Genomic DNA, 27,917 nt, shown 5'->3' with positions numbered 1-27,917 from the left:
GAGTCCCCCCTCAACAAACTAAAACAATTTGATTTCACTTATATTTCTAAGTAAACAAAAGTATTTGAAACCTTAATACTCAATGTTTATGTTTTCAATAAAATGTTACATTATTTGCTATACTTGTTAGAGCATTATTACTACATCGGACTAACTACGGTATCTTCCGTTGTTCATGATCTTGACAATGAGCACACGGCAGATGCGACCGGTCGAAAATTTGTTATTGTCATTTTTAACTCTAAGTATACTTTCTTGAAATATCGACAATCCAAAAATCAACTGTACAGATTATTATTAGAGGGGTTTGTCTGTAATATGCACCTATCATATACCATTTTTTATCATTACTTTCTACAAAAATCCTTCTTATTCTTATTCCGACTAAGATATAACTAAAAACAATTCCATAGTTTGTGAAACCTACCAAATTACGAGAATGAGTTACAGATATCTTAACAATTGGAGGAAAATTATTATTAAACCATTTAAACTATTTTCTAAATATCAAATATCCTATTTCCTGATTTAAATATTATTGTAAAGGGCATCTCAAGATCCATTATTTAACTGAAAAATAATTTAAGTAAAAGCATGGTACAGCAATGGAAACAGGTCGAAAATGAATGCCAGGCAATATATATTACACTTTATTACAGAAAACTGATAATAACTGTCATTCATAAATCAAACTGTTCAAGAAAAATAAATTTGATTTTCTTTGTTGTATTTGGTAATAATTATAATTAGAGCGGAACTTGTTTCAAAGCAACGAGTGGAAATCAAGTTAAAAGAAAGTTAATGTTGATGAAAACGTTTGAGAATCAACATCGTCAAGAAAACACCATGCATGCAATTACGTTTTGAATTACTTATAATTACCTTAAGGATAATTAAGGATAAATTAAGGATAGTAAAGTCACATGACTATCAAAGTTACTAAAAGCGCGCATTAATATTTTACATGCAAATATTTAGATATAATACAGTGCTTCTTGATAAGATAGTTTTAAGTTTACGTTAGCTCTCAAAATAAGAAGACAAGAATATGTCTATTGCCCCATAGAGAGAATTTTTTGTAGTGATGCATTTGACTGTTATACAGGTATTTTATGTTATTTTTTCTCTCCATCATGGAATTGGTGCTACTCACTTTAGAGGAGGAACAATTAGTTGGAAACCTATTGGCAATGGAACAGAGGTTATTTATTATAATTTCATTGATTTGAGAGCGTTATCGAGAGCCAGAATCAAATGACTTTTTTTCAAACTGATTTCTGTAGGTTGGGTTTTCATTCAAGCTTGGATGGGCATATAACAGAGGTCCGGGATGTACTGCTGAGAGAATTGGCCAATTTATCGACGAGTTAATTCCTTATAATTGGAAATGTACAGATGGATGTTCTACACCCCGAAATATCGCCAACACCAGTTATATATGTACAGGAGCTAGTGAGTCTGAGAACTGGGAGCAAGGAGAGAACACATTCACATATACTTTTCCAGGAATTGGCCCATACACAGTTGAGTAGGTAAATTTTAATTTTTTAAATCCATTACAGAATCATTCGGCTGGTTCATTACCTAAAAATGTGATGTTTTATACCTAGTCCATTGATACGCAATGATAGATCAGAGAAGATTTTAACTGTATTTCTTGTCTCGTTTGATTAGACATTGCATGCCTTTGTAAAAATTGTAGAAATTGTCGTTGTTTTATTTGAAATCTTAACTTTTATATTACCTTTTGTTAAACTTAGTACGAAACTTTGCGCAAAGTGTATTTGGCTGAAGAGCTATTATGTTTGTAAGAATAAATTTGTAAGAACACGACTTCGAAAAGGTATTTTCCCCAACGTTTTTTTTTATTTGGCCCCCGCTACCGATACAGCAGCCGTTTCCTAGTTCTTTCTTTGTTTTAAGTATTTTTGTACAAACCCTAATGTTTTTGACAGACAACTAAATGATATTTTATATCACTATTAGAATCCCAAGGTCATTTGTCTAAAATGAATATCGTGCATTGGCCTCGTTCAGTTGCATGTAGCTTCTATATGTAAATTTAAAAATCTCATAGTATTTGAGGTTATATCAATGCAGTTAAAAGTGAAATAGTTCCAGTTATGTGTGAATATTTTTTGTTTCATGCCAAACATACATAAACGATTTGTAAGCAATTTTGACGTCATTATCAAATATTTTCCATTTTGCATTCATTAGATTAACGGGAAGAGACTGGATGAATATGAGCTATGGTTCGCCAGGGAAATGGTCTATTGGCACTGTTGTTAATCTTTCAACAAGAAATGACACAAATAAACCTAATATAAGTCCCATCACGACTGGAAAGCCTATCTATGTGTAATGATTTCTTCTTCTTTTTAAAGTATATTGTCTTCATACATGTATTTCCATGGAACCGGTCTATAAAAAATATATAACTGAATAATGGAACTATGATTTTATTAATATACCATTCCTTGAAAAGAATTAAATACATATCAAAAACATTAAATTCATCTAATGCTGAATAGATAACTTATACACATGGTATAACCTTCTCGAGAACTTATATTTCTACTATATGAGAATAGTCTAACTCATCTAGTTTCTGTACTCAGCGCTCAGTATGGATGTTACAATGAAATCAGTATTCCTGTTGTGGATCCTGACGGTGATGAAGTTAGATGCCGCTGGGCCAATGGAACCGAGTGTATGTCGATGTGTGAGGGCTTACCATATGCCACTATTGATTATGTAAGTTTTCATTTCAAAAGAGTTTTATTTATCATTTTGTTACTAATATTACTATGATTAACATCATTAAGATAAGGACCATCTCAACGACCGGATTAAGGCGTAGTTAGTTGATTTTGAAAATCGGGTGCGTGATAAAAAAAATATTTAGATGAATTTCAAAACTGTTTTAGATTGTCAATTCCAACCAAGTATATTTAAATTGTATACGCAAACAAATACGCAAATTGTATTCGAGTATATGCAAACATGTAAATGAGAAATAATTGCCATTTTATACAGTTTTAGATGATATATATATATCGACATGATATGTTGCCTCATCTACAAGAAATCATTTTTTTTTAATAGCTTGTATCTTAAATTTCAGGACAATTGTACGATAAGGTTCATGGCCAACCACACATCGAACGGAACTTTTGCAGTTGCAGTAACAGTTGAGGATTATCCGAAGTCTAATATTTCTATTGATGGCAGTATTCATTTAACAACTAGTCCTTTATCAACAATAACATTACAAGTGAGACGATTGATCATGTATCGCTATTTAACATTCTTTATCTATAATATTTTTGATATACCCTCTTTTCTATGAATTTTGAAATTTAAGGTGGAATGTCCCTCTGATAAGAGAGATAACTTCTGTAGAAAATAATATCACAATGTTTCGGTTAACACACAATTATTGAGGCATGTAACAACAAGGGAGGTGGTGCTGGGTCCCAATTAATGTTGGAAGGCGATACACTTATTTAAATTCAAATATAGAAAAAGAAAATTTGAACGGAACGAATTGAACTCCAGGGCTCTTTTGAAGCAGGGGGCAAAAAAGTAAAGAAAACTTTTACAAAATATTACAAGAAAAGTATCATAATAATAAAGTATTTATGAGGCAATATCCACATGACTATTCCTCCTCCCCCCCCCACCCCCGATGGATTAATTCTTCTTCTTTTTTTTAAATATAACTAAATTTTATGTACTTGTTCAGTACATGTACAGTACATGTTTGATGTTTAAGGCCAGAGAATATTTTGATGGAATATTTTTATTTCTCTATCTAAAGCTCGTTCACAGAGCTGAATGAATTATAATTGGGAAAAATGTGGCCAACCAAATTACAAATTCTAGACTTAGTTATCATAGTTTAAAACTTATAGCATTTCAAATATTTAAAATTGATTAAGGCTTTTCTATTATGCGGGGGCAGATATGGGAAAACAAATTGAAAAAAAACCCCACCTAATATCTCATTTGATTCAAGACAATATATCCCTTTATTGATATCATACCAACTCTTGCTGATTAGAGCAATTTTTGTTACAAACCTATACAACAAAGTGCTATTGTGAACTAAAATGCAGCGCTTCAATATGTTTTGAAATATGAATTGAAAATGTATATAACTATATATTATTTTCATATACATTGTAGATTTTTAATTTTATGCTGCGATGGTAAAATTTTGCTTTTTCTAATCACTATGTCTAGTTTTCTTCATAGCATGATTTGACATATTATCAATTTTTGAAAAATCTAGCAGCGCTTCATCACTTAAACTTTGTTTCATATGAATCGATTGATATTGACTTTGATGAAAATCAATATGAATTTTTAAAAAAAATATATGGCAAAATTAATAGCAGAGGGATATTACACCTTAAGACAATTGGTTTATATTGACGATAAAAATGATTCTTATCTTTAAATAAATGGTATGCACGGTTTTAGTTCATTGTGGAGACACCAGTTCTACCTGCTGTCAACTGTACGGATAAACCACGGTTCGTAAGACCCACTCTGGTAGAAGGAACCATACTTCACACAGATATTTTGAAAGATGTAAACATATCCTTCTTTGCATCTTCAAACAGAGGGTAACTGCAAAGTGTCTTTAAAGATACTTACGTTAATTGAAGAAAATGGCAATAACCCACATTTACTTGAATTTAATTCAATCATGAGCATTAAAAGGATGTTTGCCTATTAAATTAAATCAATTAGGCTTTTGCATATCTAAAACAATCTCCAATTCTGTGAAATTTTTAACAATTTTATCCGGTTTTTACATGAAATTCCTTAATAAAATTGCATTTGCAAAGAACGTGATTTATTTTAGAATATCAAATATTGACTTGACTGTCCCAGCAGGAATGGACTACACACCAGTTCAGTCTAACTTGTACATTAATTATTCATTTGTCCATTCATCGTGGATACCACAACAAAACCAAGTAGGGTTCCATCTTGTCTATGCCATTGCAAAGGATAATGCTGGGTAAATGTGATTTCTTCATTAATTTTTGCTGTTAAATTGGTTTGATTTAATTATTGGATGTGTTACACATTGGATGTGTTACACATGTAAGGTATTGATGAAGAATTTGTATATTTGTTATCCTGACAACTTGCATTCAATATAAAATAGTATAAACTCTGAAGCGACTCACTTTTATCACTTCAGTAAAAATTTAAAGATAAAATTGAAAATTTATTGAATACCTCATCTTAATGAATGCATGATATCATAGTATTTTGGAGGGTTTTTTTGTCAATTTTTAGAAATTAACATATTTTAAAACATCACTCGAAAAGTTCGGTTCTTTACATTTCGTTCATTTTTAGATGAGATTTGAACATAGTTTATCCGCAATTTGCTGATCAATTGATGAGAGGGGCTTTTATGCAGACACTACTATAATCCATGTTTCCATATATAGAGGTCAAAAGCAAACAAATTAAATGATCGCAATTTCTTATTGTTCAGAACAACGACTGGATATTTTTTCAACATTAAATTTATCTATCGAAAAATATACAGTGAATTATAGAATTTCAACTTTATATAGCTATACGGAGCATAAATAAAACATATATATCACTACACTTGACAAAACTTGCAAATATTTTACCTGATATATAGAAAGATTTGAAATTTCAGCATGCTTTGACCAAAAAAAAGTTAAAAAATGAAAAAAGTTATACTTTTCGAGCATTATTGAAATAAGTTCACAAACTTATTTCAATCTGTCCGACTATAGATTTGCTTATTTTTTTAAAATTCAAAATAAATGACGAAATTTATTTCACAGAAAAACGAGCGAGTCAAGATGCATTACAATAGTTGTCAAGGGTAAGTTACCAGAATTTATCAGTTATACATATTATATATTTAAGTGTATTTTAGAAGTAATATTTAGCTAGTTAAGGTCTTCCTTTTCCAACGGACGATCTTACTGTTTTCGTATTGTTTCTTCTTAATTTTTGTTCCAAATTTTGTGCTCACGATTTCTCAAAAACTATTCGACCGATTTTAATAATTTTTACATATGTTTGGACTTGATGAAAACTGAAGACATTTTTTATTTATTCCTGTTGTCACTTCCACTTTTGAATTACGGCTGATTTTGTAATTTTTTACAACCTATTTTTGTGCAGAGATGAACTTAAAAACTATTAGAGAGAGATAACTATGAAATTTTCAGGAAAGGTAGACTTTAGAATTGTGTACTATTTAGTTGTTTTACACCAGTGTCTCCCTTTATTGGAGTTCATCTTGGCACGAAAATGTCGTATGTTTTGATCTGTAACTTTTTATCCGTTGATTTTTTTAAGAGACGTTTATCGAAAGTGGTAACGTATCAATTAATTTTTTTTCAACGTAATAACGAAAAAGTGGCTGGTCCTTTTGATTAGAGTTCAATAGACTATTCCAAATAACTAAAAAACGATAAATATTTTTGATGCATTATGTTAGCAAAGTTGTTGATCATAGCAATATCTGTTTGAAAAGTCATTGCCATACCCATGTATGACGTATTTAGGGATTTTCAGAGGACTGAAAACTTTAAAACTTTGATCAAAAATAATTTTGTTGAGCATTGTTAAATATTTTGGAAATCCTATACTTTGTCTTGAAATGGAGGGGGGGGGGGGGGTCAAAAGTTTTATCGACATTTCATCGTATCTTTCAAATAATCGAACGGAAGATCTACTCGTTACTCGTACCGAGATCATATCTAGTTGTTTTTGTACTGTTTCTTCTTTTTTTCCAAATTTTGTGCACTCGATTTCCCAGATACTAATCGACTGATTTCAACCATTTTTAATTTACAGATTATTGGACTTGATGTTAATTTAATACACGTTTTAAAACATTTTGTGTTCTCATTTCCAGTCCCGATTTACGACCAATTTTGTATTTTTGGCAACCTATTTTGTGCAGAGCTTATTTCAGACTGTGAGCAATAAGACTATGAAATTTCAGGTTAGGTAGACTATAGTTTGAAATTGTGTACTATTTTGTTGTTTTACGCTAGTGTCATCTTTCTTGGAGCTCGCCTAGACACGAAAATCAGTACAAATTTGAATAAAGATTTTCTTACATGTATCGTTTTATTAGTTGATATTTTGTGGAAAATATATAACAGAAGTGGTAGAGTATCAATTATTTTTCAACGAAATCAAGAAAAGGGGACTAGCTCGTTATACTAGTGGCTAAAAGATCCGTGAACTCTTTTACAAATAACTTAAAAACGATATAGATTTTGTTATTCATTACAAAAGTAAAGATCGCAACAAAATCTGATTAAAAACAAATATTTCCTAACTCATTTATTACCTACAGGCATAAAAGAATTTACGACCTATTTGTTACTCGTAACGAGATCGTATCTAGTTTGTTTATTTCTTTGTGCAAATAATTCTAATTCAATTTACAGAATAAAGTACCAACATATTTAAGTTCATTGTGATCAAAAATGTACAATAGAGGTTACCAAAATAGCAGATATTAGTCCACGCAACAGCTCTTTGTGTAAGAATGGGGGAACATGTGTAAGACAAAAAAATAACACAGAACAATGTGTGCAACTGTCTACCTGGATACACTGGAATTGTTTGTGATAAAGGTGAAAATGATTTCGTTAAGAAATGATAGTTCGTTATCAAGTTCGTAATTATAAAAAGTATTAAAATATTTTAGTTCATTTTGATCAAAAATGTAAAATAGAGGTTACCGAAATTCCTATTCAGATATTAGTCCATGCAACAGCTCTCCGTGTAAAAATGGTGGAACATGTGTTAGACAAAAAATAACACAGAACTATGTGTGCAACTGTCTACCTGGGTACACTGGAAATGTTTGTGATAAAGGTGAGAATGATCTCGTTAAAAAATGATAGTTCGTTATTTTAACCTAATACATGTATACGTAAAGTGTACAAAAAATCAAGGTACAAACACAATCGTTTAAAATTAAAGACGTATGTTAATGTCAAGTTTTATGTTACATACATTTTAAAAAGTTTATACACGATAGTGATTAATTGACATTGACTTATGCCATTAACATGTTGTATGCTTTACATGTAACTGATAGACATTGACGAGTGTGCCAGTAGCCCCTGTCAGAATCAAGGGATGTGTAATGATCATGTCAATCATTACGAATGTACTTGTGTGGCAGGATACAGTGGATATCAATGTCAGATAGGTAAATATGTATTTATTTATTGTATTTATGAATTAAGTACAAGTAAATGTGAAAAAAATTGTACTTCCGATATCCGGACACCATATATCCACACGCTTTAGTTTACGGACAATTTTTTGGGGAACCGATTTTTTATACGTTATTTTGTCTTTTTTATCCGAAATCCCGCGTTCCGGATCCGGACGGTCTGTTTTTTCACAAAGCACAGTTTAACTATAAATTTTGCTTCATTTAACCGCTTATTACTATAGAAAGATAATGCCTTTCATTTGAGTTCCATAACTTTTATTACCCGCTAGACCCCCATGTGTACATGTATCTTGTATAAGCACTCTGACTTCCCAAATCACTTTTAAATTACTAACAGTGCTGGCCAGATAAGATTAGTCATGCTAGACTGCAATTGGTTTTGATTTCATATAAATGTAACCTGTGCACCTGTCAAGTGACATCGCTTTTTCAACATCCTTTTATTTTAAAGAAAGAATGTGCTTACTATAAAAAAAAAACTGGAAAGTTTTAAACAGCTTTGTGGTTCTGCCATATTTAAAAGTTATTTTAAAACGAATTGTTTCATGAATGCCTTGATGGATAAAGTCAAAACTGGAAGTATAGAAAAAACAAAATAAAGCATGTCAACTTATCATTAAGGCATTTGTGTATCTTACAATTTTCCAGTTAGTAAATATCAATTTTATCAATGAAGTCGAAACTTTTTAAAGAATAAAATAAATAATTTTTAAAGCTAAATGATCAATTATTGTGGAAATTGGTGCGTCCATAAATAGATAATTAAAATACAAAACGTAATGAGCACATATCACACAATTAATTCATATTCCGTTATTATTATAGTCCATTTAATATTTCCTGTAAAAATAAGAATATAAAGCGGGGTTCTTTGCATTAAAAACTGTCAAGGGACAACTTTTATGTGTTGCTATTTAGTATGAAAGGTATAGACACCGTTTACAGTATTAACATAAAATAAAATACATTGTAATTAATGACAACAATCAACACATTTAAGATATCCGGACGCTTCACTTATTCGGACGATTGAACTTGGCACCAATAGTATCCGTGTTTAACTAAGGCTCCACTGTAATTGTTTCATGCTTTATTATGCTTAACTATCATTCAATGTACATATTAGCATATATGTAAGGCTAGATTACATGTATTATACCGCGTCATAAAATTGGTAATGATTTTAACTCTTTTACAATCAAACTCACTATCTTTAATGTGACTGTATACCTCTTTTACAGAAATTGATGAATTCACCGACCATCCGTGCTCCTCACTGTTCGATTGCCAAGACCTCATAAACCAGTACTCTTGTTCACTGATGGCCATTTTGATGATGTTAATGTTGATAGCAGGGGTTTTGACTTTACTTTTCTTCCTGGCAAAAAGCAGACGATATAAAGACGTTGATCATTCATGGTCAATAAAGCTTATATTTCTTCAACTAGTATTTATCATTATATAATGAAAACAGTGACATTGCTAATAAAAACAAATATTGATCATAGTTTTGAAGTTGCAAGTTTAAACAAAACTATTGTTTTTTTCTAAAATGGTTCATATTCATATCATATTAGAATCCATTCATATTTGTTAATTTATTATTTTTTACTTACTCTAGGCTGGCAAATTTTCAGGACATTCGTAAACCAGACAGTCAGCCAAAACCTGTGTAAACATTTTTATATTGAACCTCTCTCTCTCTCTCTGGTTCATGTTGCTTCTTATAACATACTGAAGATATATATCCTTAAGAAACTTGTTTGTAGTTTCAGAACAAAGATACATGTACCTCATAAGAAACTGCAGCATCACTTGACAGAAGATAATTAGAAAACTGTATTTCGCATATTTTAAGAAGAATAGCGCAATTGATTAACTATATCGAGTGATCCTTACTATAGACGATCCTTTCTGTAATATATATGTATTTTGTAAGATCGAAAAGCATTGTATGCAATAAAAAGATTAAAAAAATACACTTACAACACGCCTCGACCAATCATAGTTTAAACTTGTTCTTATTAGAAAGCAAATACGATGTTCTGATTTGTTTTGTTTTGTTCTGTTTTTTAACAATAAACTCCTTTATGTTTTCTCATGCTGCACAAACGCACTGCAGCTATGTTTTTGCTGAATAAAAAATATTTACTCAAACACCAATGTTGAGATTAAATATATCTTTTATTGCAAATAATTGAAAATAAAGGTAGCAAATAAGCGATCAGACGCAGGGCTATTTTAACAATACCAAAGTAATCAATCCATATGCTGATCTCCAAAACTTACAGAATAATAATACATGTCAAATAAATATTGCTTTTTGATATTGACCAGGACGAATAATGAAAGATAAGACTTCTCTTAATCTTACGTTTATCTAAATTTTCCAACACAAAATTATCTCACGGGAATTGTGGTTAACCCCCTACTAATAATCGCAGGATTTATATTCAATTCTGTATGGAATTGTCGGATGGCTATCTTATCAAACTTTATGCACTAAGATACGAAGGACATTGTTAAATATCTCCCGTCAAATTGAAGTATGTGCGTTTTATTCACAATGTCAGATAACAAATCAGTAACAATTGTATTCAAGAGAAATATTATTAAACATCGCTTATATATGTTTACGAACTAGACGTAATTTAAGAGGGCTCTTAATAGGTGCTCCAAATCGGAGATAAACTAAACTAAGTTGATATCCTAAGGTTCAAAATACAAGTAAAATGTTTGTCATGCCTTTTATTTAACATTAATAATTTGCATTAAAACACAGAGTGTAATAATGTTGAAAATATTTTGTTTTCGTTTTAATTTTTAATTTGTGTATGATTACATTTTTAAAGTAATTTTGATCTGACTTTCTAAACACATTTTATCTATATTCAACCTATAATAAAGATATATAGTTACACTTTGCTTTCTCCAAGTCTACATCAAAACTTCTAAAAGTTTTATATAATATACAATCTTTTTAATGTTAAAATCAACCGTATAGATCAAGTGGTCTGCAGTAAAAGACACCGACATCGCTTCTTTTTTCATGTCAAGTTTTCTTATTTTTTGAAGCTTAAGATAAAACAAAAAGATTTATGTATGATAACATTTTTAAAGTAATTTTGATCTGACTTTCTAAACACATTTTATCTATATTCAACCTATAATGAAGATATATAGTTACACTTTGCTTTCTCCAAGTCTACATCAAAACTTCTAAAAGTTTTATATAATATACAATCTTTTTAATGTTAAAATCAACCGTATAGATCAAGTGGTCTGCAGTAAAAGACACCGACATCGCTTCTTATTTCATGTCAAGTTTTCTTATTTTTTGAAGCTTAAGATAAAACAAAAAGATTCTCATACAAACTGAATATCGACAAAAATATAATTAGAGTATTATTGAATATCTTATATGATTTTTGTTCCGGTTGCCTACATCCTTGGAATTAACTTGAGTTCCCCTCCAAAAACTGAAACAGTTAAGTTTCAGTTATATTTTGAAGCATTCACAAAATATTTGAATCCTTAAAATCTTATGTTTTTGTTTCAATAAAATGTTTAATTATTCGCTTTACATATTATTATAAGAGGGAGTAGTCGGTGATCTGCAACTTTCATGTACCATTGATTATCTTTAATTTCTACAAAAAGCCTTATTACTGTTACTCCAACTAAGATATAACTAAATACAATTCCATGGTTTGTCACACCTACTATATTATGAAGAATGAGTTACAGATATCTTAATGAGTTGAGGAAAAGTATTATCAAACCATTTAAATTATATTCGAAAGATCAATAATCAAGATTTTATTTTCAGAAAATCATATTTACAAGTTCGTTTTAAGATCCATAATTTAACTGAAAAATAGTATAAAAACACCGTACAAAAATTGAAATATATCCACTCGAAAAGAAATTACAGACAATATATTTATACTTTATAACAGAAAACTAATTATTAACGACTGCGAACGATAGCATTGTCTAGCCGCCTGACTAAAAGTCATTTTCTGATTACTGTTTAATTAAATTTATTTTTTTATAAAAATGTAAACATGTATATTTTCATTAAATATAAATGATTTGGTCAAACAAAGAGGGAATACTTTGCATTTTGGGTTAAAATAGCTCATTTCATAATAAAAACTAATGGAAAACGGATTTTAAGAAAACAATCTCCCCCCTCCCATGAAATAAAAATTCCTTTTTAGGGATCTTATATAGTGTTAATTAGCATATTTATACCAAATGGTTTGTTGTTTCACGGGGGAACATATGTCTTAAGACATAAATACATTCCAAAACAAACATTTTGCTTCGTAACGTATCAAAAATTAATAAACAAATAGGAATTAAAATGAAAATTTACAACGTGAACATGTGATTATTAAGTATTTAATGCACATATCGACGGTTAAATAATATTGTCATCACTTTTAAAGATCGATTTCAATGGAAAATGTTTATACCCCCCCCCCCCCCCTATGTTTTGTTTAAAAATTAATAATTTGACTACAAGTTTATTTTGATATAAATTAATTAGGATTTGATTATACTTTTTAGTAGATGACTTTGTTTTGAATATCTGAGAGATATTCCGAAATATTTGGATGTAAAATGTAGGCGGGAAACGGTCGTTAGCGTTCGCAGTTCACTGTCATTCTCGAATTCGAAACAAACTGTTCAAGAAAAATAATATAAGATTTGCTTCAATTTATTTGGTAATTATTATAACTGGTGCGGAACTCGTTACAAAGCAACGACTGTAAATCAAGTTTAAACTTAATGTTGATGACAAAGCTTGAGACCCAAAGTTGTCAAGAGAACACCACATAATTACATTTTACCTTAAAGTTAGTAGAGTCAAATGACTATCAAAGTGACGAAAAGCGCGCATAAAATATTTTACATTCAAATATCTTGATATAATACAGTACTTCTTGATAAGATAATTTTAAGTTTGCGTTAGCTCTCAAAATAAGAAGACAAGATAAGTATGTTGCCCCATGGAGAGAATTTATTGTAATGATGCATTTAACTGTTATACAGGTATTCTATTTTCTTTTTTCTTTCTACCATGGAATTGGTGCTACTCACTTTAGAGGAGGAACAATTAGTTGGAAACCTATTGGCAATGGAACCGAGGTTATTAATCATAATTTCAATAATTTGAAACGTTACCGAGAGTCAAAATCAAATGATTTTTTTTTTTCAAAATGATTTCTGTAGGTTGAGTTTTCATTCAAACTTGGATGGGCATATAACAGAGGTCCGGGATGTACTGCTGATAGAATTGGCCAGTTTATCGACGAGGTCATTCCTTATTATTGGAAATGTACCACTGGATGTTCTACACCCCGAAATATCGCCAACACCAGTTATATATGTACAGGAGCTAGTGAGTCTGAGAATTGGGAGCAAGGAGAGAACACATTCACATATACTTTTCCAGGAACTGGCCCATACACAGTTGAGTAGGTAATTTTTAATTAATAAAATTCATTTAATAATCATTCGGCAGGTTAATTATATACAAAATGTTGTTGTTTATCCAAACTATTAATACACAATTATAGATCTGAGAAGATTTTAACTGTATTTTTGTCATATTTGATTTGACATTGAATTTCGTTTTAAAAGTTGTCGAGATTGTCGTTGTTCTTTTTGAAATTGTATCCTTTATATTAACTTTTGTTAAATTTAGTACCAAACTGGGCGCAAATTGTGTTTGGGTGAAGAGATTAAATGTTTGTAAGAATTAAATGCCATCCAAGTTGAAAGATAAAATTTTGAAAAACTATCAATGAAATTAAATGAAGGTTATAAATAGTAAAAGTATTATCAGGTAATATAGTGTAAAGTAAAAGCTGAACACTACATGTACATGGAAAACATATTTCCCCAACTTTTTTAATTGGCCCCCGCTACCGGTACAGCAGTCGTTCCTGATTACTTCTTTGTTTTAAATATTTTTGTACAAATCCTCATGTTTCTGACTGACCACTTCATTGATATTATATATCACTATTAGAATCCAAAGTTCATTTGTCTAAAATAAATATCGTGCATTGGCCACCTTCAATTGCATGTAGCCATATATGTAAATTTAAAATATCATGGTATTTGAGGTAATATAAATGCAGTGAAAAGTGAAATAGTACCGGTTGTGTGTGAATATTTTATGTTTCATGACAAACTTACATAAACGATTTGAAAGCAATCTTGACGTCATTATCAAATATTTTCCATTTTGCATTCATTAGATTTACGGGAAGTGACTGGATGAATCTGAGCTATGGTTCGCCAGGGAAATGGTCTATTGGCACTGTTGTTAATCTTGCAACAAGAAATGACACAAACAAACCTAATTTAAGCCCAATCACGACTGGCAAGCCTATATATGTGTAAAGATTTCTTCCGTGTTTTAAAGTATATTTTCTACATACATGTATATACAGGAAACCGGTCTATAGAAATGAAATTTAAATTGAATAAAGGAACCATGGTTTTATTAAAATACTCTTACTTGAAAAGAATTAAATACAGATCAAAAACATTAAATTCAAGTTATTTAATGCTTAATAGATAACCTATGTACATGGTATAACCTTTTTTAGACTTGTGCTTCTACGTAATGAGAATAGTTTAAATTATTATTTGCTGTATTAAGTGCTCAGTATGGATGTGACAATGAAATCAGTATTCCTGTTGTGGATCCTGACGGTGATGATGTTAGATGCCGATGGGCCAATGGTACCGAGTGTATGTCAATTTGTAAGGGATTACCTTATGCCACTATTGATTATGTGAGTTTTCATTGCAAAGAAATCTAAAATTTCACTTATTAAATATTTGTAAGTAAAATACTATAATGAACATCATTTAGATGGGGACCATCTCGAAGGCCGGATTAAGGCGTAGTAAGTTGATTATGAAAATCTGGTGCATATTAAAATAAAAAAGTTTAGATCTATTTTAAAACTGATTTTGATTGACAATTCCAACCGGTCATATTTAAATTGTTCTAGCTAGCATTATCTATGTAAACATGTTAACGAGAATTAATTGCCATTTCATACAGTTTTAGAAGATATAACTTTACTTCGACCTGATATGTTGCCCCCTTTACCAGAACTGTTGCAATCAAAATTTCTTAAAGTGCTCGTATCTCTAATTTCAGGACAATTGTACGATAAGTTTCATGGCAAACCACACCTCAAACGGAACTTTTGCAGTTGCAATAACAGTTGAGGATTATCCAAAGTCTGATATTTCTATTGATGGAAGTATTCATTTAACAACTAGTCCTTTATCAACAATAACATTACAAGTGAGCCGATTGAACGTGTATCGCTGTTAAACATTCTTATTCTATATTAAATTATTTTATATACCCAGTGACATTTTAATGTCCTACAGAATATATTTTTCTTTATGATATTGTAATTTTAAATGATAAGTATGCTCATATGAATGTTTTGGATGGTTTTAGTTTATTGTGGAGACACCAGTTCTACCTGCTGTCAACTGTACGGATAAACCACGGTTCGTAAGACCCACTCTAGCAGAAGGAACCATACTTCACACGGATATTTTTAAAAGTGTAAACATCTCCTTTTTTGCGTCTGGAAACAGTGGGTAACTGCAAAGTTTCTTTTAAGATAATTATGCAAATTAGAGAAAATGGCAATTACCAGTCTTTAATCGCATTTTATTCAGTCATTAACATATAAAAAAGATTTGCCTTATAATTCAAAGCCAATTAGGTTTCATGCATATCTAAAACAATTATTAGTTCTGTGGAGCTTTTCAACAATTTTATCGGTCGTTACATGAAAATTTATACGGAAAATGGCTTTGAAAAGTACGCATTTTTTATTTTAGAATATCAAATATTGACTTGACTGTCCCAGCAGGAATGGAGTACACATCTCTTAGGTCTAATGTATACACTAGTTACTCATATGTCCATTCATTGTGGATACCAGGACAAAACCAAGTAGGATTCCATCTTGTCTGTGCTATTGCAAAAGATCCTTTAGGGTAAATGTTCTATTTTATAAATAAGTTTTACAAATTTTAAAAATTAAGAAAGAGAATTTATAATTTATACTGAAAATAAATGCAAATTTAGCAGGAATCTATTGTAAGTTTAACACTTACAAGTATTACTATTGATTTTAAATCTAAAAATGTGTCACAATGTTAAATCGTTTATTACATTTACCTATCATCTTTAAGCCATCTTGAAACATTATGGCAATATATTTTAAAAACGAAACTTTTTAAAATTGTTTCTTCGTTTTATATCCGAAAATTTTCATGAAAGTTTTGCGTCAGTTTATAATGTTCATGTACCTGCCGGACGTATATTGATTTTACAATAACGTTGAAAAAAATATTGTAAAAAGCATAGCACATATTTTTTGAATGCATGTACGTGTAAAGATCCAAGTCTGATAGAAAAACACTTTATATATGACAATGGTAAACTTGAAGGTATTAAAGAAAAGGTTGTAAAACTTGTCTCTCCTTCTTTCATTTCAACTTCACCTATCGTTTAAAATTTTATAAAAGAATTATAGAACATATTTTCAGAAAAACAAGCAAGCCAAGATGCATTACTGTAGTTGTCAATGGTAAGTTGACAGAGCAAAGAAAACTCATATTGTATTGGATTTAAAGAGCAATACACAGCTTGTTTTTTTTTTCGTCTTTGTGCAAATGATTCTAGCTCAATGTTTAAAATTTAGTTCAAAACATTTTGGTTTAATTGTGTTCAAACATGTATAGAGGTAAGATATTATGAAAGCTATTGTTCTTTTACTGTGTTGTATCCTTCATTGCAGATGTTAGTCCATGTAATATCAGTCCTTGTGAGCATGGAGGGACATGTTTAAGGCAAGATATAACGCATAATTACGTATGTACCTGTCTACCTGGGTACACTGGAAATTATTGTGATACAGGTGTGTTAGAGTTTTTTTAAGCAATATATTCAAAGTATAGTAGATATTAGAAAATGTAGTAATTTGTGGGTTGATTTTTTTTTATGAATAATTAAAATAAATTTTTTACAACACAGCAAATATTATTGTTGATGTCAAATCTAATAGAAAGGGATTAAGCAACAACACATATAAATCGTTGTTAAGTAATCAAGAGCAACGATACCAGTTTGTTTGGTTTTGAATTCAGAAATATGGTCAAATGGAGGCGTGAACAACACCAACACTGCATTTTGGAGATGATTTTATCATTACATTGTTATGCCACCCCTTGTTAGATAGTTATGTCGACTTGCCAGATCTTTAAATTGTCTCGTCAGACAATGTTAAGTTGTGTTGACTTGTTATTCATTTACATGTCTCAAAACGAAAAACTATCGACTTATGTATCTGCCAAATCACCATCATTAATCATTATGCCGAATTGACAGATGATTATGTTTTTTGTTAGACACTTATATCGACTTTTCAGATATATTGAATTTAAAAAAAATATTCATAGCATCTAATAGATTTTTAATTTATTAGTCTTCATGATCATTTTCTGGCAAGTCGGCACATAGATCTGACAAACTGACACAAATGTCTAACAAGTCTTACACTTAAAAATCAGACAAGTCAACAGAACTATGGCAACATAGAATTCAAACCAAATTGTTAATTTTAAAAAATTGATGACTTTTGATTTATAAGCTTGTTTTTTTTTTAATTTATTACTTTACAGATATAGACGAGTGTGCTGCTCATTCCTGCTCACTATTGTTTGAATGTGAAGATCATATAAATGGATTTTCCTGCAAACTGGTGGTATGGAAGCTGATAGTTATCGTGTTAGCCGTGTTGATAATACTTGGGGGTTTTACCGTTTTACTCTGTCTCCTAAAGAGGAAACGCCAGAAGATCACTGCTGGTATGATATCAAGTTAATCTATTGGTGTTTTGATACATCTGTAGCTAATGCATAGTTATTGAGAACGGTAAAACAACCTAAACGCTTTTCTCTCTAAAATGTATTCCACGTTCGACCTCTACTTAAAGACCAAAATTTATATACATGTATTTCAAAATCTATATTGATTCAACGTGAAGTGCCAAAATAAACCAGTCTTAGTGGGTCTTGAGTATTGAAGTTTATTTCTAACTCAACATAATCTCAATACAGAACGTATACATAAAACCAATACATGAAGAACCGCTCAATAGGAACTTTTAAAATGAAAAGTATGTTTATTTATGAAATTTTGTAATTGGTTTTTTTTTGTAGGTGATCATCCAGAAGAACAGTAAATTACACGAAAACCACAGAGCAACAGATATTTTCAAATATAGTATGAGTAAAGTTACAATTTTGAGTTTGATAATGCTAATATTCGTCATAAGGTATTCGGTGTACGATATTTCCGAATGGAAATAATCGTAGTTAGATTTGATGTGTTGTTTTTTGTGCAAACATTGTTGGATACCAATTCTGCAAATAAAACTTTATAATTAAGAATTACTTTTAACTATTTTCGAATTAGATATATCATAGATGTGAAGTTACACAATTATTTTTCAATCAAAATGAAACATTACGTTTGTTCCAAACTAAAATATCCTATGTAATCGAAATATTTGTCACAAAAAATGCATTGTTAATAAACTTAACGAGCATATTCAAAATTCTGCATGATTAAACTTTATTGCTTTCCATTCATGGTTCGGTTTAACTCTGATTAAAGCGTCAAGGATTGGTCTTAAATCCATGGAACAGAATGCATATGCATGTTAACTAATTTAAAGGCTTGTAACAAACAGGAATCACAAGTATATGCGCAATCATAATTTCAAGAAATGTTACCATTTTATTAAATTATGAGGTAATAGACGAACAAATTAAATACATATACATATACGGATTTTTGTTTTAACTTTAAACAAGAAATTCAATAATTTGTTCTGTTTAACCAATAACACAAGATGGTGTGTTGCTCGAGTCTTCTCGAGTTCTTGAATATACTTATTTTAATTCATATTAATTTTAATATTAATTTTAAAAAGTAGTCCACGGGAGAAGGCGTACGTAAACGGACAGATCTCAAAGATAACATAATTGTTACCAATCAAAGCAAATGGTTATCTTGCATTTTGCTGAATAAAAAAATTAAGATTTCAACAATAAACTGTTCGGTCGATAATAAAATATCATTTTACAAAGTATTGAAAAATTCACTGCAAATGTGAAATAAATATCTTATCTAACTTTAATTAGAACATTTCTGATTTAAGCTGCTTAGAAAAACAAACTGATCGAATGTTATTAAAATGTTCACAAACAATACACATCTATCATAAATCGAATTAAAAAGCGGATATATTTTAAATAAGACCAAGGCAGATTCTAAGAAAAAGTTAATGCACATTGTGAGAAAAAAAATCACCAGCTTGAAATAATTAATGATTAATAACAATTATCTATATTTTTAAAAGATTGAATATAAAGGTAGTCAAAGTTATATCCACCGAATACTCTACAATTCATATTTGTTTACTGTTTAACAGTTTCTGTTATTGTTGTTTCACTTCCCAGTCCATCCATTCTTACTCGCGAATTAAAACGTTTTGGTCTGAAAAATCAAACAAAAAATGTAAAACTAAAATTGTCATTCATAAATAAATGGCCTCTTTTGAAGTTAGTTTTGTTTTTTTCTATACCTGTTTTTAACGTATGCCAAAGCCGCGATGCCCGCCAGTGCAATAAATAGAACCACAACACCTATTACAATCCCTGCGACGGTTGCCGACCCTAAAGACGATGATTGGCTTTCTGCTGATGGGTTGAACTGCACTCTGCACTCTAAAATAATATAAGAATATTTGTGTCAGATTTACAAACAGTGGTTTTTTATCATCTTTTTCTACGTTGAATCTTACCTGCTTCAAAACTTTCAGACCAATCATAGGCTGTAACATTGGAGTAACACACCCGGCAATTACTAGTTTGTGATTTAGTCCCATTATCATAAGCAGAACCATCGATAAAACAAAACCCAGACTGAAAATAAAGGGTTTTTTCGCTTTATAGAACCAATTTATATTTTCAATAGCTAAAAAGACGATGTGCATGTTTAATAACATTACAAAGACGCCTTGGCACAGTCTTTAAGAAAAACACCGAGAAAACAAATACAATTTTTTTTTAAGTTAATGAGTACAAGAATGGTTAAATTTGTACAAACTGCACATAAAAAGTACCTTCAAAAAGAATTTTAGCTCGCCATCAATTTCTTTAAAATATTGAAATGTCGAGTTAAAAATAAATATGTCCTCTTCTTCACCAAAGTTTTGTCCATCATTACTGATTGATATTTTGTAGCCTGTGATAAATGTTTGATCTTCATGACTGTAAGTACTTTCCAGTTCTTCCAGTGGACAAAACATCATCATTATTGTACTTGGATCTCCTCGTATGTCTTTAAACAAGTTACTTGTTTGCACAGATCCGTTTACATTAATCTAAAAATAAGATTTAAAAAAGAAATAAAGATAAAAACCTACTGTGCAACACTTTATCGAAAACAATAGGCCCATGAGCCACATCACTCACCTGAACAACAATATCTGGAAAATGTAGCTTACATGTAATAGATCCTGTATACAAAAAAAATGCCTTGGCATTCTTATGTTTATCACTGACCACCTGATGTAGCAAGATGATTTTATAGTCACATTACGTATTTAGCGTTGCAGTTATAAAAAAGGAGCTTAAATAAATAGATCTACAAAATATTTTGACCCCCTTGTGAGCAGGGTCGTAGCTTTCATTGAAGCACGAAAGCACGTGCTTCCACGTTGTTTTTTCCAAAACAATTAAAGGCAAATAAAAAGATAACTTGAAATTGAACACAAATATATTAATTTAAGTAAAACTGGTAAAATATTGAATAATTTCGGGCTCGAGTTCCAAATATATAAATATGACGTCATCATATCCATGATATGACATGACTTAATCGTTGGGCTAAACATTCCAAAATGCAGTAAGACATTGCGTCCTTTTTCGGGAAATGCACTCCTAAAAAGTGAAACTGGTTGTCCTGGAGAGCAAGAATCGAGCAAGTCATCACAAAAAGTGTCCATTTCGTCTATAATTGGTCTTGATTGCGCCAATATTGACTACAGCCCTCCTCATGACGATTTTGCTACCTTAAGTTCAGATCGTCTCTACAGAGATGATATTAAAAAAAACATGCTGACAGAGGTTTGTGAGTCTGCTTCAACGTTTAAATTTCCGTTCAGGTAAGATAACTTATACATTTGTAAAATGATAAACTCTCATTAGCCTCCCCTCCCCTAACACAAACACAAACTAGATCTTGTTAAAATCAAAGATCCAGGCCTGTTGACAATTAATTAAAACGAAATCGGACTTTTTGAATTAATCATTCCATGATTTGAAATACATTGCATTCAAGAACTTCCATTAACAACATTATAATAAAACTATCTTTGTGCAATATATTTCGTGTTGTTTATAATTTAACGAAAATTTAATACAAAAGGTCATTTAATGTAAGCAGATCTGAGAACATATTAATTTTACATTTAATAATTATTAAAACCAACATGTCTAGAGACGTACCATTGTTTTAAAACTTATAGGATATTATTAACACATTAAATTCAAGGGAAATAAGAGGCATCAAAAGGGATTTTCAATGGACCTGGTTAAAGAAAAACTCATGGATGCGCTATTCTGTTTACACTGTATTGTGCGCCGTGTATATTTTTTGGTTCACGGAAGGCTGATGCAAAAGAAAAAGGTTTTGGAATGTCTCCCTCTGTTATTGATTGGGCAAACCTCTGCCGATGTGTTCCCAATCACCTTCAAGACGGTAGTAATCATCATGAAAACGTCCGAGCAACCGAAAAATTCCTGCGCATAACTGACGGCAAAAGTTCGGCATTTTGAAATCCATGTCGGAAAGTTACAACTCAAGTATAAAGAGAAATAGAGAAATTATTTCATGCATTATTGATGCTATTGTTCTTCGTGGTGAACAGAACTTGGCACTTAGGGGTCATGAAGAGAAAGATAGCAATTTGATTGCTATTCTTCATATCAGGGCTAAGGGAAACAATGAGTTAGCCGATCATTTAGCATTTGCAGACCCAAATAAAAAGTACACTTCACCAAATATACAAAACGAATTGATAGATCTGTGTGCTGATAAAATCATCAACTCGTTGGAGGCTGATTGCAATGCTACTTGGTTTTTTACTATATCTCGGACGAATCAACCGACTGTTTTACAAAAGAACAAGCATCCATATGTGTATGCTTTTATGACAAAAATGCAAAAGCTGTTTGAGAGGAATTATTGTGTTTTACCAAGGTTATAAACGCACAACAGAAGAGGCTTTAGCAGATTTATTCCTTAGTGAACTTGAACAAAAGGAATACAAGTTGATAAAATGCGGGCACGAAGATACGACGGCGCTGCCAATATATCAGGTATTCGTACATGTAGAAGTGTACAGGCAAGGATTAAGGATTATGTTCACTGAAAAGCACATAATCTAAATTAAGTCAATGTTCATGCCAGCAAAGAGCCGCTTGCAAAAAACATGATAGGCACAGTCCAAACAATGGCATTTTTTTTTACTTTTCTGGCGGATCGGTTTCTAAGTAGAAGACTTAAAAAGATTTTTTCCACCCGGGTATGATAAGGCAACTCTCAGCGATCGATTGAGTAAAAATTACTCTGATCGATATGACGTCACAATAAGCAGCATGGTGTCATATTTTAGTCCGAAATATATCATTTTAAACTTTACCTCTAGTTTAATTTATAAAAACTACAGGCGTAAAATGTCAGAGAGTGTTATAAGGTAAGCAGATAGACATGTATATGCCTTGACCAGCCTTTCCTCTGGCACTGGGTAACAAAAATGGGAAAAGTTTACATGTAGTTGACCTCGATGAACTGACCTCAATCATAAGAAGATGAACTGACTTCGATCTATTGCTGTAACACTACCCCAAATGTCATGATAGTTTTGTTTGGCAAATATCAAAAGCACATGACCTAAAATACTGGAAATTAAAGATTCTGCTAGAATCCTGTGCTTTGTTGTTGTACGTAGTATTTTCAAAGAAATTAAGGAGTTTGAGAGGAGGTTTCCGATAAATAATGACAAAATTCATTTTATGCGATAAACGATAGGATTCTTGCAGTAACACTAATAAACGTGAACTTATTGCCTATCGAATTATTGTATTATACATACAAATGAACTGCGGGGTAGTGTTACACTTTTTGACTTTTTGTTAAGGTAAAAAAGTGATCTATTTCTAACTTTTACGTGATTCCATGGCACGGCAGCTTCTAAGATCGACTCGATTCCGAAGTAGAAAAATAATATCTTGGCAAACACATTCACTTGATATTAATATTCAACGCTGTGTTCATAAAAATGAACAATTTTTAAATTGATCATAATATTGACGGTCAATAAACTCGGAGTTGCCTTCTCCTACCTGCGCATATACTTCTACGTGAAAATTGACCCCTTATTGTTGCCTATACCACCTCAAGGTTTTGGATTTGAACAAACTTATTCTTCCTATCTGAGAATGTTTCTACACTAGTTTCAGCTTTTCGATTTTGGTCGATTTATTTCTCAAAAGAAGGTTTTGAAAGATTTACTACGTATATATTCCTCTGTAAATTTCGACCCCTCTTGTGCCACCTTCATACCCCTAAGATATTGAATATTTTCTGGGCAATGGTTTCAAAAATGAGGAATTAAAAAAAATATATTCACAAAATTTGCGTAACTTTAAGTCCTTTTTCCTCGAAAAAGTGCATGGTAATTGATTTAAACGATCGTTAATACTCTTCAACTAATAATGGTTGGTGCCAAACCTGGTTAAAATTGGTCAGGTGGTTCTGCAGAAATTGTCAAAATATAAAATGTTTAAAAACAAACGTACAAACAGACGGACAAACGCCAGACAAAAAGTGGTTCAAAAAGCTCACTTGATCTCTAAGCTCAGGTAAGCTTAAATAAACAAGGATGACAAGCAGTCAAAGTACGGTAATTGTCTTTATCCTACAAGTGGGACTTCCTTCATTTGTGAACCCATCTCCCTCTATAACAGCTGATGTACAATTAATCAGATCTACGTCACACAGTCCGCTGTCCACAACGCCGTTGATTATTGGTGGGATCGACAGATCTATTCCACAGTCACCACCACCGTATCCATCCTCGCACACACAAGTTCCTTACACATTAAAATGAAAATAAAATAAATCAGAATGTTTTGCATGTTTTTGAAAAAAATCAATTGCCTTTATTTTGATTTACGGATCATTTTACTTTTTGTTAAATATACTAGAATTTTAATAAAGTTTTAGTAAATAAAGCATAGACGAGATTTAGTCATATTATTTTTACCCATTATTTACCAACCTACCATTCAAACACTTTCCTCTTCCTAAGCAATCGTTAATACACGAAATGTTCCTCACAATATCTGCAATGGATATTCCATTATCATCCGTATTATTTTGGAGCGTCGCATTGACTCTGACTTCCGCAAGGCATTTACCCTTGATCCCTTCTCTAGCATCAATCATCCATTTGGTAGAGTTTGTTAGCTAAAGATTAATTATTAATCTATCATTCTTAAATAAAAGTAAAAACCCATAATTTTAAACACATTAATATTTGTGAATTTGTAAGTACATGAATCTTTTTAATCAATAAACAACTTTTATGAATATTACCAGAATGTCAAGAACACAGGTGTTAATTGCAATATCAGGATTCACGTTTGGAATGTCTTTGCACATTTTGAAAGATGGCGATTCGTCCATAAACGTCTTGCAAGCCGTCATTGCCTCAGCTTCTGTCATACGTACTGATGTGTTAATTTCTGACCCCTAATAATTAAGATATTGCAATAAACAAAAGAGTTTGATATATGTATTTGTTGATAATGTTTTTATATATATGTACAAAGTTTATTTTTTTTTAATTTTTTTTTTTTTGGGGGGGGGGGGGGATTTACAAGCAACATAATAAGACTTATACCTTAATATAAGGAGATCTTGTAGACTTTCGGGTTTTTCTTAAAATTGGAACTTTCCAACTTCTGCCGCGTAGAAAACAACTTTGCGGCGGATTAACTGGTGTTTCTCGCTTACAAGTGACAACTGAACTTGATGAACAGTCAATGAATTTTCCGTTTGTTCCTTGTCGACAAACACATAATTGCCGATCGATATCCCACTGTTCCTCATTGAAAATATAATCGTCAGCAAACAGAATTTTGGCTTCGGGTACACTGGTTTAGATTAAAATAATTAAATTAAGCAATTAAGCTTTGCTCGAATAACTTTGACATTAGTTAAGCGTTTGTTTGACTTAGGTCTAGTTGTAAAGAGTAGTAATTGGAAATGCATCATGTCGTAACATTGTGTGCGTTGTGATGAAATGCTTGAAATATGTTCATGAATAATTCTTACGATATTCGCCTAATTGAAATCAACCTTTCCACCTTAGAGAAAACCTACCTCCATGACTCTGAAAAAGCATCCGGCTGAAACTGATAATCTGCCATACTTAGTTCAGAACAATTCCTTGCCGTATTACCATCTGTATATAAAGTACCATCAGCTTTCAAGAAATCGTCTTGACAATCATTTGTCAAAGTGCCACACAATCCTTTGGTTTTTCCAACGTCCCTAAGTGAAGGGAATATCTGAACAGTCATAAATGTTTCTTCCCGGAATGTACTTTCTATTCGAGTTCCAAGCGGAGTATATATCTAAAAGAATAATCCGTTAGGCCATTGTAATCCCTTTATAATTCTTATAATGCTTAAAAATTATATAAGACTGATATAAATGAAAGAAACATACTATATATTTACTATTGCTGTTCTTATGCACACTCAACTGTCCTTGATTACAAAGTGTATATTTCACTTTCTTCACGTAGTCTTTATTGCACCTGTCAATGACAAATATATCTCCTCCAACCCGAACAGCGACTCCACATGTGCAGTGGGGACTTACGTCGTTATTATAACATGACTCCTGTCTTATTTGTACCTTGTATAGAAAAAGTGTATTAATCAACAACACTTGGCATCCTAAAAGAGTCAGATATAATATATACTATCAAAGCCAGGCAGTACACTGAATGCATAAGGCACTGAAAATGGCTAACGCCACAATAACCAATTCTTTCTTCAAGACCCCCAAAATACATATTATATTGAATAGAAACAAAGGAAACAAAATCTATCACTACAGCTAAAACTGCAAAAGAAACTATAAAAGAAACAACCACTACATTTTGTACAGTGTTGTACCGTCGGTCGATTAAGTTCTCCCGCTCTATCGGCCGCAAGGAAGACACTTTCCCAAACATTACAGTACAAAACAGTACCAAATGTTTGAACAATTTGACAACTGTGATAATATTTAAAAAACGACTGATATCAACTCATATTTTTAAATGTATACAATGTATTCATGAAACAATTTTTCAAAAATGACTTATAGAGCAAATTACCTCAACGTCCTCTGTTTCATGCTTATACATCACAAAAACACCTTTTTTATGGAAGTCATAAGGGCTGCATATATAAACAAAATGTGTAAAGTATGACAAATTCTAAAAGTGAAAATATTTAAATCGTTATAACAATCACTTTCATTCTCTCATAAAATACCGTTTGTCGAAAGTATAAAAATGTGGATCGTCCTGTGCTTGACAATACTTTGTTGACCAGTCTGTTACTGAAGCTTCTTCTACTTCTACCTATATTAGACAAATCAATGTTTTATTCTTTTTAAAATAACATTGTGAGTATATGAATTATTCTGAATTTTAAAACGCATCAAATATTCTGTTTGTTCACTTTTACTCATTTCAGTGTTTATTTTTTTAAATCACTGATATTGAATGTAATTACTTACATGGATGTCTGGAAGCCTGTAGCTTCCCCAGATAGGATGATGAAAATGAGGATCCGTGATAAGCTCAATTGTATAGGAAGCCGAATAATAATGATATTCTTCTTCTCTTGCTGAAACAATTATACTGTGGTTTTGGGACCACTCTGATGCACGAATTGTCTTAGAGCAATATTTCTGATTAACAATGTCATTTTGCAGCCCTATATTTGCTTTGCACGTGTCGGTATCCAATGAAATCATAGAAAGCAAAACACCACAGTCATCAACAACGCCAGAGGGCGTATGAACACAACCAATGCCAACAGTTGGCCGAACTATAATCGCTCCATTCCCACCTCTTTTGAACTTTACGTTCCGTGTAAGAACCTATATTAATGATTACAAAAATGTACTTTTTTCTTTTGATATGATACGCTGTGTGCATGGTACGATACACACTCTTCATCGTTCTATTCAACATATATTGTTTTTGTACGATTTTTGATTTTTGATTCGATTGTATCGATCGAAAATCATCTAACTTTACAAAAGAGCTAATATGTAAACGTTGTGACCGTTCAGCAGAGCGCAGATTTTTTGGTTTGAAACGTAGAGAGTAGGAATTGCCTGCCTTCTGTCATACTAAACGTCACTTGCTCA

The 27,917-nt window shown here is 31.4% G+C and overlaps 3 protein-coding genes across 3 annotated transcripts; 2 read left to right on the top strand and 1 right to left on the bottom strand.

The window, feature by feature from the left end:
- The first annotated feature begins 1,038 nt into the window (after positions 1-1,038).
- On the top strand, positions 1,039-10,327 carry LOC128159544 (integrin beta-like protein A). The gene is made up of 13 exons (XM_052822653.1): positions 1,039-1,201; positions 1,284-1,528; positions 2,221-2,361; positions 2,622-2,757; positions 3,128-3,277; positions 4,489-4,634; positions 4,877-5,035; positions 5,850-5,890; positions 7,792-7,911; positions 8,138-8,251; positions 9,523-9,700; positions 9,903-9,953; positions 10,051-10,327. Exons 1-13 carry the CDS (start codon positions 1,085-1,087, stop codon positions 10,112-10,114), a joined length of 1,662 nt encoding a protein of 553 aa, XP_052678613.1. The 5' UTR covers positions 1,039-1,084; the 3' UTR covers positions 10,115-10,327.
- Positions 10,328-13,286: 2,959 nt separating this feature from the next.
- Positions 13,287-18,588, top strand: LOC128159252 (integrin beta-like protein A). The gene is made up of 11 exons (XM_052822315.1): positions 13,287-13,438; positions 13,523-13,767; positions 14,557-14,697; positions 14,964-15,099; positions 15,474-15,623; positions 15,786-15,931; positions 16,178-16,336; positions 16,892-16,932; positions 17,143-17,262; positions 18,026-18,211; positions 18,566-18,588. The coding sequence occupies exons 1-11, from the start codon at positions 13,319-13,321 to the stop codon at positions 18,586-18,588; spliced, it is 1,467 nt and encodes a 488-aa protein (XP_052678275.1). The 5' UTR covers positions 13,287-13,318.
- Positions 18,589-19,680: 1,092 nt separating this feature from the next.
- LOC128159251 (uncharacterized) lies at positions 19,681-24,748 on the bottom strand. Its single transcript, XM_052822313.1, has 6 exons — positions 24,745-24,748; positions 24,401-24,571; positions 20,888-20,901; positions 20,215-20,335; positions 19,996-20,137; positions 19,681-19,907 (listed from the first exon to the last, which is right to left on the bottom strand). Exons 1-6 carry the CDS (start codon positions 24,746-24,748, stop codon positions 19,829-19,831), a joined length of 531 nt encoding a protein of 176 aa, XP_052678273.1. The 3' UTR covers positions 19,681-19,828.
- Between the last annotated feature and the right edge of the window lie 3,169 nt (positions 24,749-27,917).

This window comes from Crassostrea angulata, chromosome 8, assembly GCF_025612915.1.
Source record: "Crassostrea angulata isolate pt1a10 chromosome 8, ASM2561291v2, whole genome shotgun sequence".
Lineage (NCBI taxonomy): Eukaryota > Metazoa > Mollusca > Bivalvia > Ostreida > Ostreidae > Magallana > Magallana angulata.
The sequence above is the reverse complement of the archived record's forward strand: the minus strand, read 5'-3'. Positions and strand labels throughout refer to the sequence as shown.

What these genes read in the sequence shown, in the direction of transcription:
- LOC128159544 (XM_052822653.1), top strand. Translation starts at nt 1,085, where the DNA reads ATGCATTTGACTGTTATACAGGTATTTTATGTTATTTTTTCTCTCCAT. An exon ending in TTTGCATCTTCAAACAGAGG is followed by an intron (nt 4,635 to 4,876) that starts GTAACTGCAAAG and finishes GATTTATTTTAG; the next exon opens with AATATCAAATATTGACTTGA. An exon ending in TGGAAATGTTTGTGATAAAG is followed by an intron (nt 7,912 to 8,137) that starts GTGAGAATGATC and finishes TGTAACTGATAG; the next exon opens with ACATTGACGAGTGTGCCAGT.
- LOC128159252 (XM_052822315.1), top strand. Translation starts at nt 13,319, where the DNA reads ATGATGCATTTAACTGTTATACAGGTATTCTATTTTCTTTTTTCTTTC. An exon ending in CATTACTGTAGTTGTCAATG is followed by an intron (nt 16,933 to 17,142) that starts GTAAGTTGACAG and finishes CCTTCATTGCAG; the next exon opens with ATGTTAGTCCATGTAATATC. An exon ending in ACGCCAGAAGATCACTGCTG is followed by an intron (nt 18,212 to 18,565) that starts GTATGATATCAA and finishes TTTTTTTTGTAG; the next exon opens with GTGATCATCCAGAAGAACAG.
- LOC128159251 (XM_052822313.1), bottom strand. An exon ending in GTCTGAAAGTTTTGAAGCAG is followed by an intron (nt 20,138 to 20,214) that starts GTAAGATTCAAC and finishes ATATTATTTTAG; the next exon opens with AGTGCAGAGTGCAGTTCAAC. An exon ending in TTGGCATACGTTAAAAACAG is followed by an intron (nt 19,908 to 19,995) that starts GTATAGAAAAAA and finishes TTGATTTTTCAG; the next exon opens with ACCAAAACGTTTTAATTCGC.